Here is a 15,449-nt window from a genome sequence, read left to right as displayed (position 1 = left end):
TGTATAGTCTTATGTCATCTAAGATGAGATCAACAAGCACCTCTTCTGGCATTTAGCCCACACACCCTTATCCAGGGTGGGTGAACCAGAGCAGTACAGGTTCAATGTCTGCACTGCAGTGAGAACTGAACACAACATGTATGCAGACATTTTGAACCACTTGTTCACTCAATATGAATTTGGTTCTTTCCTTCACACAATACGTCAGTGGGTACTGTTCACAGGATTAGGCACATTATGTTGCAAATGGTGTACATGTGGTCATGCACTGTAAAATCCTGAGTAATAAAAATAATAATAATAAAAATGGCAAGAGTGAAAGTGACTAAGAATTTTGAGTGTGCTGAGAGGACCCAGAAATGCGAGCACAATGCGCTGTTCCGCTCTCTGCTAAAGACATCAGTATCGCTACTCCCATGCCTAGACTTCCTCTTACGTGACAGCTGAGGTTAAAAGACGTACGTACCTGAGCTAAGACCTGAACTGACTGTCAAAATGGTAAGAATGAGAACATAATATAAATAGAAATTGATTGATTGGATTTTTACATCATGGTACCTACTACGGTATACCTATATAGTACATAGTATAGGACATTTTCTGGTTCCATCGTTCCAGACCCCATTCATTTTTCCCATGATAGTTCCAAAAATATTTATATAAATTATTTTAAGCCTAGAATCAAGCCACCAATGATCCTGGTGAATCATGAGCATAAAACATTTTATTCTGTGAAAGAATTAAATATACATATTTAATTCTATGATATCTCTGCTGTCGGGAAGAAACCACCTAACCTAACTAAAATGAAAAATATAACATTTTCAGCCTCATCAAAGTTGTGACTTTATATTATTGTCAATTACTTGCATGAGAGGTGGTGGAGTTAGTTGCTTTAGCAGACAGTTTGATGGTCCAATGGAGTTAAGAGGTTTTGTCCAAAGCGTTTTTAACTACTTTCCATTGGTTCAATATTTTCGAAACAACACACAGATGTAAAGGGTGTTCAATAACACCGATTTATGCAACAAAATCAAATCAAAAACCTAAAAAATGGAGTTCGGCGTTTCCTCCCAACAGCAACGACATACTATATTTAATAAACACTTTTTATTATTACAGAATAAAATGTTTTATGGTTCATGATTCACAAGGATCCTGGATGGCCAGGAAGGCCTAAATAATTCGCTATGGGAAAAACTAGACAAGCAGTTTCTGCATGAACTGCGTGGGCTTGCTGAAAACTTGCTATGTACAGTAGAAAATGTATTAGAGCTGAATAAAAAAGGTTATGGTCATATACTAATGACACCAGGGATCTCCATATATGGACATAAAGGGTCACAGACGGGTACAACTCTGAGACATACCTATTGGTCGGATAGGTGGAGCAAGCAACATACTGTAGGTGTGAAAAATACGAGCATAAACTAGAAAAAGTGCCCTTCCGGGCACAGGTCTCCACCAGGTTATCCACAGATCCGTGCAGTTAGAGGTAAAAACACTTTTCGGCCAGTTATAGCGCCACCTTGAGGCTGAGTTGAAATTGTTCATGTGGCATTTCGTCCTCGGCCTAGTGGGAATGTGCGTGCACAATTTCACGGAAATCACGCGATGTGTTCATGATTTGCAGCATTTTGTTTGAAACTGAGCACTCCTGTGAACTTTGGAAGCCAATCTTAACCAATCAGGATGGAGTCTGATAAATCTGAAAGACCCGTTTCGTTGAATGGCTCTAGAGAGACTGTGTACCAATTTGCGTGATGTTTGGACAAAATCTGTAGGTGTACTGTGCAAAAACTTGTTTTGCACAAAGCGGCCTCCTGGTGGCGCTATAACAGGCCGTTCTGGAAAGTTTGGGGCAGAGGTTCATGGTTGGCATCCAGGGAGTGTGTGTGCAAAATATGGCATCGACCGGGTTAACGGTGGCCGAGATTAGCTGTTCACGGACACACGGACGGACACACGGACGGACGGACGGACACGCGGACGGACGGAGTGCAAAACATACTCTCCCCACATGCCTTCGGCCTGGTGGAGACAATAACTGCATAGAGCTGAACATGTTGAAGATTGAACTAGATTTCTAGCACAAAGTATGTGGAAGTAGTGTGTGCTCGCTGGAGCGAGTCCACAATAACTGGTACTAGTACGAAGGAACCAGAAAATGCCAACCGCTGCTATGCCCTATAGCCGTCTAGATGTGTGTGTGTGTGTGTGTGTGTCTCCACAGCTAATCTAAAAAAACACACTGTGACAAGCACTCGTCATCATACATCACATTCCGTGCTCAGCCAATCAAATCATCACAAATGTAATTCCGGCCAATCACTTTTAGCATCTTCACTTTTCTGCCCTCACTTTTAATCCTCAATATGTAGGCTACTTTGCTAATATGAACTAATTTCCTTGTGCATGCCATAATCACATGAATATGAATATTTGAAATTGTTTTGCTTTTTAGAAGTTACACCTTTCTGAGAGGGCACACAATACACATACGGTAGGCCTTACTAATATTGAGCATGTAGGCTATACACTCTTCACACAAAAAAACGAAAGTTAGAGGTGAAAAATATGGAGATGACTGAAGTCATAGATGACTGACATCATAGACTGGCCACATAATATCAAGGAAGCCATGCAGTTATTAGACCCCATCTTGGTTTTGTGTAAAATGACATCTGACATGAAATCACATTTGCCTCTAGCTTTTGGTGATTTGTGTGAAGTGTGTACTGTGTACAATACATGCTCAATATTTTATGTGTATTGTGTGCCCTCTTGTGGCAAAGCTAGGTTTAGCAGGCGGTGGTTTTGGGAAGAAAATGGGAAGAAATTAAGACAATGATTACTTAACTCATGCTTTTTATTTTTACTTATAGCTATTGCTTTTTTCTACTGCATTCTATTTACTGGTGTAATGTTGTATATGTATAGCCTATGCTCTTTTTATTCTGTATTTATGTTTTACACTGGAGCTGTTGGACAAAACAAATTTCTTTCGGGATCAATAAAGTATCTATCTATATACTTTCAGAAGAAAATATTTTTTTTTAAAGTTCATGTATTCAATTAATTCCAATATCCTGATATCCTTTGAGCCACGTTTAAAGCAAGGCACCAGCTTGTACATCAGGAGCATTTAGGGCCTAATAGGCCTATATACCGGTAACTATAATAGAAAAATATACCAAAAATGAACACTGTCTGTGACACCTACCTCTGCTAGACACATGCGGCGGACGGCGGTAGTTACAACAACTATAGTATGAACATCAGATAACAGCCGCGACAGGATGTTATCTGAATGTTCATACACTCGAGGAGGATGTTTAATTATCACCCTGAAGGGACTCGGGAGCATTATTTAACCGCCGCGACATATTATCCCGCTTATTACACGGCGAATTAATTTCAAAAAATTATAAATTGACCCAAAAGTAACACAAAAAACAAAGTGATTCCTTGCTTACGGTAATGGAAGTAGTAGCCTATTCCATTAGTGTTGCGCTGGGCAGACACGGTTGGTTGTCTCGGAAAACAAGGAAGTTTTCGGTTGCTGCATGGTAGGCCTACTGCAGCGTCTATTTCTCGCTTCAAATGTTTTCAAAAACATTCTTGAGCAACATTTAGTTGTGAATGTCATTGTGTGTTTGTTTACATGGCTGTCATGTGACTCATGTTGGATAAATAAAATTCAAGCAGCGCAGCAGGTGATCCCAGGTCTTCTTTGATTAGACAGCGCATCGGTCATCAATCAGTGATTGACCAATCAGAAATTCAGAATCAAGCATTCAACCAAGCCGTGTAATAAACGTAGACGTAGGTATTTGGTTGGTTAGTGACACAATTCAAAAGTTAAGTCCAAAACATACATTTCGTTGTCATCCTCATCCACCAGCTGCACCATCTGGAAATTGTTTGTCTGAAAAGTGAGTGAGATTTCCAACCTATCTTGCAAGTTTGGGAAATGCAGGCATTAATTAATAGTTGTCTGTCTGACTCATATGACTGAGACAGTTACTTGTAGAAGTAAAGAAGAAATTAAAGGACCACTTCACCTTTTTTTTTGCCACGGACATACAAACGAGTGGACAATAATATTACCAGAAACACATAAAGAGTGTTCAAATGGAACCAAATGGACCCTTATGGGGTTCTCAAATAAAACATTTGAGAACAACTAGTAGGACTCCTAATGTGTCATAGTGTCATAAATCAGTGTCATACTGTACAAATTCAGAAGAAAATCTGGAGACGGGGGTCCTTGCCCCTTTTTTAGTGGTGCCTCCACTCCATTAAATGGTAAAGGTTAGCCATGGTGCTTTACATAGATTGTGCATTACATTCACCCATTCACACACTGATTCCGGAGGAAACCATGCAAGTCACCAACCTGCACATCGGGAGCAATTAGGGGTTCTTGCTCAAGCACACTTTGACAATAACTCTGGGGGAGCCCGGGTTCGAACTGGCAACCTTGCGGTTGAAGGTTCCCATCCGGCCACTCTACCCCTGAGCCACTGAACTCGGGCCACCCGCGTGAAAGTCCAACATCTTAACCACTAGACCAAAGGGATATCCTTATGGACCGGGGGAGATATTAGACTTTTGAGGCCATCAGGCAGAGGTTCTGAGCCACTCTGCTACAGTTGCAATGCGATAATGGAAGCCATCGTTCTCACGATAATAAAAATCGAAACATATATATATTTTTTAATCTTGTTTAAAATAAATCTGCCCAACGATGATGTTACTGGTGGGCGGGTTTATGACCTGCCCACAGCACCCCTACGAGACCTACAGACTGAGTAGAAATAAATGGTGTTATTTTATCATGAACATTAGTGAGGACCAATTAAATGAAGATGAAAAGTGGTGAAGTGGTCCTTTTAAAGAATAAATCTTAACAGATAAAATAGGGTTACAACAGCTTTGCTGCTTGGACCCCCAAAATAGTCCACTGTGTTGCATAGACATGTGGAAGTAATAGCCTGGGGTACAAAGTTTTCACTATTTTACAATCCACATAATGCAGCAAACTGAAAACAACATTGCAGACAGATTTGTTTGATGACGTTTAAATAGATGCAAGCTCTTCATAAATCTCCCCATGGACTTTTGAGAACAACAAAACAAATGAAAACCTTAAGTTAGTGAAAGGACCTGTTGGAGAAGTATGTTATGCATTTAAATCACGAGTTATTTGGCTTATATGTTGGCACATCAGTAAGGCAGTATAAAGCATTCTAATGGTCAATATCTCAGTGGGAAGCAATGATTATCGGTTCTTTAGTTATGGGCCGTGAATAAAGCTTGTTTTGATTTAAAAACAATCTGGGAAAGGAATCCAAGATAAATGCATTTGGAAAAACCTTTTCATTTCCGTTTTACCGATCGCCTAGCAACCACGAGGAATTCATACGTTGCATACGAGCACGATATAACGTAATCTTAATCAATATAAACCCCTATGAGATATCTCATCAATGGCAGGTTTCTGGAGGCCCTGTCAAACAAGGCTGCAAAGCTGACCTATAATGGTGAGCAGAGGAAAATGAAAAGAAAAGACCTTTTCTCTTTTTAATTTTCAGTTATCACTCTCATTTCACATACAGTATTTGTTTAAGACAAAGCAGAATCATGGAGGGCATTGAAATTCCCAAACCACTTCCATACGTTGCAAGACCCCCCCCACCCCACACACACACACCCCAACTTTTGTTTTTCTTTTTCCCCTTTTACATCCATGTCACATGTCCAAGTGACAACCAGCACACAGGCCAAGCAAGATTAGCAGCTCTTTTAGTTGTTCATGCAAAATGTGATCTGCATAATGTGCAACAGTGACAACAATATATTTTGAAGACAGGAAAATAAAATAAAGGAAATATATTTATGTACAAAACAAAATGTAGAAAAGTATGTAACAAATCATTTCAACAGAAATGGCCAAGCTGAGGCACATTAACTACAACCAATTGAGGTCAGGTTGTGTACCCTGAAAAGACTGCTTCAGTGAATCTTTCCAAACTAAAACCAAGCATACTTTTAAACCGGCTCAACATATAGTCTAACAATGCTTTAAAGTACATTAAAATGTATATCAGATATGTTTAATTAACCCTCCTGTGGCAAACGCACCTCATCAAAACTTGAGCACACCAAAGCTTAAGCTTTACACCGAAACAAAGTTATATACACCACAGTTATACATTCATATATAAAGTATATATTGATAAGGAAATAATACAAAACTAAAATGCTGCTTTACAATATAAACCAGGGCTGGCTTATATTGATTTTGTTCCCATTGAAACATCTCATGCACAGAGATGTTTCAATATCGGTTGACAATAGTTTAAAAAGCATGCTGGTTTTGCTTGGATGTTGATGTAAAGCCAATAGTTGGGTAGCTTTGACCACATCAAATTTAAATTGAAATAGGGCAATATTGTATAACATTCATCGGTTGACTATCCCAATATAAAGTGGCAGTGAAAACATACTATTTTACATCACTGGCGATTTCAACACCTCAATTAGTCCACACAGGGGGACTAGCAAAGGTACAAAACACAATAATATTTAAACGTTTCACATTTGGATCCATCATATTCACTGGAAAGCACACCCACAGTTAAATGAGTTAATGTAATATAATTGAAACATAACTAATACAGGCACTTCATTTTCTATTTAAAAATAAGTCAGCTCCAAGCTGTGAATAACATTGACCATTACCCTTTTAATACCTCAACTAGACTCTCGTCCTGGGCCATAAACTCTGACTCTCAGTGTCATATATATATAGTATATATAGTATAGTATAGTATTTATATATATATATATACTGTATATATATATATATATATATATATATATATATATATACATACAAAATATATTTAGAGATTTATTTAAACAATCAACTTTAACAGTACGTTTTGGTCAAATAAACGAATATAGATGATAATATCATATATGTATATGCCACAATTCTTCCAATGTAAAAATGCGGTTCTTGCTAATGTATTTGTATGGTGTAGCACCGAAGGAGCCAACTGTCTAGAACAGATTTATCTGTATCTATTTCTATCCCCACAAAAGTAGACAAATTAGTGCAGCTCATGCTGGCATGTGCATACAGTGCACCAGACAGCTCAGCTGACACCGCCACAATAATCACAGTTCAGCAACTTTAGCACTCGGCTGATGCTTATGCCAATCACAGCTCAGCTCAGCTGCACTTGCATATAGCGAACCACACAGCTCAGCTGACGCTGCCAAGCTCCGTAGGCCACATTATCAACATTGGCACACAAAGCTCACATTAGCACATAATTGGTGATGATGTGTAGGCATTGTTCGTTAGATGCAAAATCACTATAGCACAATGTAAAAGAATGAAGCAAGGTAAGTAATGTCGGCTACATGAAATTTTTAGATGTAGGCTATTATATGTAGGAGGATTCAAGCCAGTTAGCCACATCTGCTAATTTAGCAAACTTTCTTTCAGTTTCACAGGGAAACCATGCCATTATTAGAGGTTGTGTCTTGTTAGAGGATATTTGAACATGTATGCACAAATGTTTTGTTGACAAATAGGTCATTACATTTCCATATGGTTATATCAGCACTATCGCCACTGCCATTTCTTTAGGGCAACAACCTAGATAGAAGCTGTTGCTTGAGCTACGGTGTATCTTCCACAGATCCAACATGCAAAAACACTGCAACTAAGAGCGAAGTAACACAATGGTACACACACTCACACATGCTCGACAACATTCACAACTTAAATACTGTAATCTGAATTAATGGAATTCAAGCAATGTCCACCACTACAAACAATTACCAACAGAGGACTTGAGCTTGGAGCCCTGGATTTTCAGGAAAACAGCACACAACTTCAATATTCCTACTTTACTGCAAACTGCATGTGCCAAGTGCACTGGTTTAGTCTGAAGGCTAGATGTGTCACACTGCCATTATTGCAAAAAGTAATTGATGTTTAATCAAATGTCAAGCACGGCATACTGACAAGAATTCAAGCATCTAGCACAGCCTTATCTATCGCTTTGTTAGCATTAGTAATATAAGTAGACTATTACATCTAGATATAGCTACAGTGTCAGTGGCCCATGGCACAAGTTGAGCATGAGGCATGAGCACTGGAAAACAATCTAGTTCTTTAAATCAGAATTTTGTAAATACCTCTCATAACACTTTGTGATATTCTATGTCTTGGGAATGCTTTCTGTATGTCAGTCTAAATGCTACACTTTAGACTGGGTGTAGCATCGTGAGAAATTAACACCAGACAGTCATTAGCTACATGCTGTTAAACTCTGGCTGTGACAGGTGATTGTGTCCATTCTGGACACTGTGGTAAGCAAGGTTAGTGTAAAAATAAAAAGTATTTTTTTTTCATCCACCTACCACTGGTGGTGGGGGGGAAATGTCTGTCTGGCAACCTCAAACCCGAAAGAGCTAGGCAGAACCAAAACAGCTATGCCAATTACTATTATTGACACAAAAACAAAGCCTGTCATCAAACAGGTTAGTAGTAGCAACCGTGGTCAGGGTTATAGGTGCCACCCTTTGTGGTCAGTCTATAGCCCGGTGAGGTCTACAATTGCCTTGATGAAGATGGTGTCATCGCGGATGTAGGAGTTTTTAGAGTCCAGTTTGGATAGAGGACAGAAGAGTGGGCAGCCGCTAGCGATGTTCATATCACTGACGGGCCTCTGAAAGGATGAAGAGGAGATGTCTGGCCTGAACGCATCGATGATGTGTTCCCGGTTGTTCTGGTCCAGCAGCATGAGGGTGACCTGGGCATCAAATTATAATATCTAGACTTTACATTCCATCTGATAGGTAATAGATCATTTCATTTCCCTGCTTCCTCGTTTTATTAATTATTAGTGTGGTTGCAGACTATAGTAATTGTAACACTTTATTATGTAATCTTACAAATGAAAATGGCATCTACTTTCTTATATTGTATGCTTAAAACTAAAATGTGATTTGCAATTTGACTTGACTGCCTGTCATACTGTACTGTACATGGGTGACAGACTGTGGTAAATGGTAAATGGTGCATTTATATAGCACCTTACATACCATACCTTACGCTTTACATAGATTGTGCATTATATTCACCCATTCACCCATTGACCACTACTGGTTGACAAGTGGTACTGCCTGAAGGTCAAAATTATATTTCTCCCCTGAGTGCGCAGGCATGCTCTAATAGCTCTGTCAAGTAGGATGTAAAAGTTACAGAGCTATGATGGTGATTAAGGCTTTATTCAAATGTATATTCACACTACAAGCAGTCAAGGAGAACTACCTAAGATATAATAAATGTAAAAAGAATAATGGATAGAAACGCACAATTCTAAATAGACAGGGTACAGGTACTTGCAACACAGTCTAAGCTAAGGTAACTTAATATGCGTGAAAACTAAGTATACTGTATATTTAAGAGCTCTCTTGGACATCAAGATGATTCAGAATAACCACACATGACATAATTTCGGAGGGACTTCCAATGCATGGCTTTCGGAAATTATGTCATGTGGCAGCCAAGTTTATGGACTTTTAATGTTTGTTTAGAGTCTAATTAAAAATAACAGCATCATCTGGTGGCTGAAATGTGTACTCCAGCAGCGTCATCCATTCATTTTAACAGCTTTAGTTTGAAAGCTGTTTCAGCCAGAAACCGAGAGTCTGGAAGTGATTAATCGCTATGTAACAGGTCCTGTGAATGTTATTTAATTCACCCAAAACATATATTTTGTAACCGGGGATCATAGCGTTTAGAGAAATGAGGCTCAAATCAAGCTTGTTTTTAACGAAAAAGAATAATCAGAGATATATTACAATTCTGAAAACCGTGTTCCCAAAGACAGCATAGCCAGCGGAATTTTCATTGAAAGTTTTCTTTGAGTCTTACAAGCGCGTAGAGAACACAGTTGTGAACCATAATCAATTATTAAAATAGGCGTCAAAAGGCGAACTCGGTGGGGAGGGCATTTGGACCAAGAGGCATGAAAAGGCGATATCGGCGGTAAATTAGTTAATGTTTGTTTAGGGCAGTAAAGGACAACGTAAGATGTCATCTGGCTGATATAAATACTGCCCTTGCTGTGCCCCTCACTTCACATGAGTTTGATTTCTGCCCCCTGGTCGACTAAAGTGCCAGCGCTTTACTGCCGACACGGATCTACTTGATTTTAGTGTGACGCACGTCTGCTTTGCCAGTCCATTTTAGATGCTAAATATTTAACGTCAATGCTAGCGAGCTAAAATGAGGCCATCCTTGCTCTAGTCTAGAAAATGCCAATGTTCCAATCGGGATCACCGGACAATCAGGAAAGACCTCTGAACAGCAGTGCGCATCGCGATCGCTGAAGAAGGAAAGGCCAAGCAAAAAAAGAAAAGAAAACAGCAATCCCGTTTGATATCAATAATAAAGCTTATACAACAGAGCGTTCCGTCAGAAGCAGTTAACAGTTGGATTTTAATTGCCGGAACGTTCCGTCATGAGCAGTTTTTGTGTTAATCTGTCCATCCCTGGCTCTTACCAAGTATAACTTAATTACCGGTATGATAATAATTATAATTTTTACCTTCTGGTTGAATGGCCACTTGAGGAGCGCATCGCTATGTCCTCTCATCACCACAAAGAACAGAGATAGGTGAGTGCCACGCCCCGTCCCGTCTCCGTTCAGGTAGATCCGCAAGCACATTTTGTAGCCGTATTTGCTGGTGTAAAAGGCTGTCAAATAAAGAATATCAGCATTTAAATGACATATCACTTAAAGGAGAATTCCATGCTAGAAGGCTTTCTGACCTTTATGTGTAGTTGTTACTTCCCCACCATAGAGGTCCAGGTGTATTTTGTGCAAAACTGCATTATTGGCTATTTCCCCTACCACAAGCCCTCAATGGGGGTTGGGTTTTTGTGCTAATTCGCTTATTTCCATTGAAATAAGTAGTAAAGTGTGCCGCTTGGGATACTATTTACATTATGAAGAGAGAATATATACAAAAAAAATATTTTTTTGAGCGATGGAAATAAGCGAATTAGCACAACACCCCATAGCCCCATTCAATGCAATTCATTGAGGGCTTATGGTAGGGGAAATAGCCAATAATGGGCTTTTGCACAAAATAACACCTGGACCTCTTTGGTGGGGACGTAACAACTACAGGTAAGAAATCCTTTTAGTATGGAATTCTCCTTTAACCAAGCCAATGTGTGTGGATTACTGTCACTAGATTTGCAAAGACATCACAATAGATCAGACATGTATTTGAAGTATTTCACACTACTACATGATATCAATGAGCAGAAAATAATACTAGTCAGTACAAGCAGTAGTATTTTACACTAACTCCACCTAACTCTGACATTAGATTTCATATGCATTCGTTACCAGGTGAGAACATGGCAGGGGCCCTCCCAGCCACCGCGTCCTGCCTCTTCTTGGTGAAGTCGGAGATCTTCCAGACAAAGATGCCATCGAATGTAGCCGCAGACATCTCTCGCATCTTACCCTCCATCTCCACGATGGACAGATCCCTCAGCCCCACAGTCCTCTCTAGCTGGCGTACCTATAGCACAGTCAGAAACATATACAGTAGGAATTAAACTGATAAGCCTTGAGTAGTTCAAAATGAGTAGGTGTCCAGTGTCCTGCTCATTTTGACAATAGGCAAAAAGTGGGGGCGAGATGGAATCGGGGCGACCGTACCCGTTACCTAACAATAATCTCTAATCTACTCACCTTGTTGTTGAGTATCTCGATCTTGTCTTGATCCAGGCGATGCTGGCGATTGTAGGCCTCCATGGTGGTGCAGGAGCGCTCCATCTCACGGTTCAGAACACACACAATGTTCTCGAACGTGCTCACCTTCAGCTCCAGCTCCTGGCAGCGTCGGCTCAGCTCAGCCACCTTGGTCTTCTCACTGTGCAGCTGGAGCTCCAGGGCTGCTCCCACCGTGCTTGGCAACGGGGTGAATGAAGTGGTGGCGAGGGCAGGGGCACATGCTCCCTGCACGGGGGCTCCCCCGCCACTGCTACACCCAACAGCACCGCCTGTACCACTGCTGCCCAGCTGGCTCAGCTTCTGTTCCAGGTCCCTGAGGGACTGATGGAGCTCCTGCAGCTTATGGCTGGCCACCTCCAGGCTCTGAGGCTGCAGGCTCTCCAGGCTCACCTTGATGCCCATTATGAAGTGCAGGAGAAGGTTCAGGTGCTCATAAGAGCACGCCCGCTCATGGTCATGGATCTTCTCTTTTTCTACCTAAGAATGGATACGGACACAAAAACAGGTTTGTATTACTGTACTTAAGGCCCAGCCACTGATTTCCCTTCATAGCAATAACTCTCATCACTATTATCCCATGGGTCAAATATATTTGGCCCACGCAAGATTACAGTAGATGTACAAGAGCACACAAAGTACACACACACAACCACACACACACAAGCAAAAAGTACTAAGAACATAAAGGATGGTTTTATCCAATTAGTTAATAAACTTCACAGGTGAAAAATGAAGTCAACTTACAGACATATCGCAGCCAACGACATGAAATCTGCACGGGGCTTTAAATTTACTGCAAAACTTAATGTGGTCCACATACTGGAAAAAATAAAAAATAAAAAAAGAAAGAAAGGAAAGGAAAGAAAAGAAAAAAAAAAGAAAAGAAGAAAGCTAATGAGCCATAATCAAATACTAACAGTATTTGATCTCAAGTTAGTGAGTGATGAACAAGGTAAATCCATGACAGTACCATACAGAATTTCTTTCAACTTGATCACTTTTCTTCTTGTGTGTATACCTTTTCTCTGGGTATTTTTTTCTTTGCACAGCCTTCACAAATCATTGGGTACTTGGGGCATATTTCATCATGAGCCTAGAAAGAAAGAAAGAAAGAAACTAATTGAGACACAGTAGCACAAAGCCATGCTGAATAGGTGAATGATAACATTGTGTGAAATGTTGCCACTGTGACCACTGTACTGCTTATGTTATAATTATCATTTAGTCGTCCACATGTCCTGCACCAATATCAAAAACAGACAAATACTTGTACGTTAAAAGTACATGCTTCTATTCTCAAATGTTAATACAAATGCAATGAGATGATGATTGCTGACCTTGATGTTTTTGAAATGGAAGGGCTCTTTGCAGTATTTACAGTTGAGAGTTCTCTCAGGACATTCGCGCTCATTGTGACGTTCCTGCTCATTGGCCCTCATCAGCTCTTTGCAGGAGGGACAAAGAATGATCATGAAGTCACAGTTGCCCTCATGGTTGGCCTGTGGGCGATTGAAATGTTCACCATTTTATTATGCAAGTATATTTGAATGACTTTCAGTCAAATAAAGCTGGACTTGACCAGCCAAAACAATAAGAAACATTAACAGGCCTTAAAGGTTTTATGACATTCATTTTCATTTATTTTTATTTTTCTTTTAGGTTTTATGACCTCAATTACACCCAAAAAACCTGAACTTTGAACATTCAGTGGATTTTCTGTGGTCTGAAGTTTTCTTTGGGGTTTTTTGGGCCTTTTGAGCTACAATGAAAACAGGCAACACAGTGAAACAGTGACATCTGCTGGCAAATCCCATTGACATATATGGGATTTGCAGTAAGTGATGTCACTTACTGCCGGCAAATCAGAGCACCTGTTTGAGCCAGAAAACCCCAGATCACAGAAAATCTACTGAATGTTAAAAGTTAATGTTTTTTGGGTGCAATTGAGATTAGAAAACCTAAAAAAAACAAGAACAATTCCAAAACCTTTTTTTTTAATGTCACAATCCCTTTAACATAGTGCTAAGGCATGTTGGCTGGCATCTTGTTACCCGTCAATGTGGGCTCATAGATTATGCATATTTACTAGTATTACAAAGTAATTTAGCATTGCACACCTCATATTCTTTGATGGTGCCCGTCCATGTGCATCCTTCATTGGGACAAACAGCTGGCAAGGCTTCAACTTCTCGTCGGGATGCATTGTCTGGGAACGCCTGAATGGAGGGGAAAAAAGGTTGCATTTAAGCCACTGGCTGTCTGGCTCGTGTCTTTGGTTACACACAGAAGGCTAATGTTACAAACAGTGCGTCTTGTAACTGCATCCGTTTACTTAGGACCTTTTCAACCTCTTATGTCTTTGCCTAGCTATTCTCTACAATCGTATATGGTTATTCAATGGGGATACAGGAAAATATTTGTTACATCACTTGTCTGGCCTCTGTGGCTTGGAGCCTTGAACTTGTTTACTATTACTGCACACAATGTTTACAGGTTTGGAATTTAAGCTCACTCTACTGTTGCACTTGCAACCCACACTGCATGAGCTTAAAGACAACATTGATCTGAACTGAAGCAAACAATGCACTTACACCACCTTGCTTGAGAATGGATGTGGGCTCCTCAAACAAGTCTTCCTTTATGCATGCACTGCACTTCTGTGGTCCAGAGCTTGAAGGTAAAAAGATGTTATATCATAATCATAGTCAGCTGCCATCTATTCTGTCAGTAGAGTGAGAAGACACTGGCAAATATTGGCCATGACAGGTAACTGGTACATTTTTCTATTGTACAGGATGATTTAGCAAGTAAGTAACCATCATTTGGAGGTTCTAGAATCCTCTTGTACAAAATAAAAATACATTTGCACTTTGCAGGTGAAGTTTGTAATATATAACCGGCCATATCAGGTTGACAAAAACACAGATTTAGCCTACTACTGTGAATATGGTTTTGCACTAATAATGATCAACTTCCTTTCAGATAATGCAGTTAACGGTGAACATTAATGTTTGCCATACACACACACACACACACACACACACACACACACACACACACACACACTTGTTAAATTAATAATTATCCAACAAGACACCTCACTAGAATAGCATTTAACTTTGGGTACAGTAAGCCTGCAACAGACAGACAGACAGACAGGCGCACACACAGAGAGACAGGCACACATAATACTAGTTTGCAGCTAGAAGCATCAGGAGTGAATACCACTAGTCGTTCACAAGAAGGGAAAGTGATGAAAGAAGAGATGACACATTGCATCTTGCTAGCTATAGCAACCATGACACTCACCTCACTATCTTGTTGAAACAGAATGAACAGAAGCGGTGACCACATTGGGCTTGCAATGGCCTCCTCAATATTTTCTGGCACGAATTACACAAATGCTTGTCTTCAAGGTTGTTGGCTAAAATGTTCTTGGGGAACCCGGGTTTGTTGCCCTCCAGTGAAGATGGTGGAGATGGCTCTTGTTGTGCAGCCATTATTCGGATGGCTCTTGTTGTGCAGCCATTATTCGCCGCGCACGATAGCGGGGTACCCAGCGGTGTGTGTTCAAGACAGCAAGCACAGCTCATTCGGTTTGGCAAC

At 40.2% G+C, this 15,449-nt stretch overlaps 1 protein-coding gene across 1 annotated transcript; it reads right to left on the bottom strand.

The window, feature by feature from the left end:
- Positions 1-7,004: 7,004 nt before the first annotated feature.
- Positions 7,005-15,343, bottom strand: LOC310872241 (TNF receptor-associated factor 2-like; the record flags this gene model as incomplete). The annotated part of the gene is made up of 10 exons (XM_083783997.1): positions 7,005-8,837; positions 10,641-10,789; positions 11,451-11,628; positions 11,802-12,320; positions 12,588-12,662; positions 12,862-12,936; positions 13,181-13,342; positions 13,961-14,059; positions 14,435-14,513; positions 15,153-15,343. 10 exons carry the CDS (start codon positions 15,341-15,343, stop codon positions 8,619-8,621), a joined length of 1,746 nt encoding a protein of 581 aa, XP_083640123.1. The 3' UTR covers positions 7,005-8,618.
- Positions 15,344-15,449: the final 106 nt, after the last annotated feature.

The sequence above is a fragment of the Protomyctophum parallelum genome, assembly GCF_964188405.1.
Source record: "Protomyctophum parallelum genome assembly, chromosome: 15".
NCBI lineage: Eukaryota > Metazoa > Chordata > Actinopteri > Myctophiformes > Myctophidae > Protomyctophum > Protomyctophum parallelum.
The sequence above is the reverse complement of the archived record's forward strand: the minus strand, read 5'-3'. Positions and strand labels throughout refer to the sequence as shown.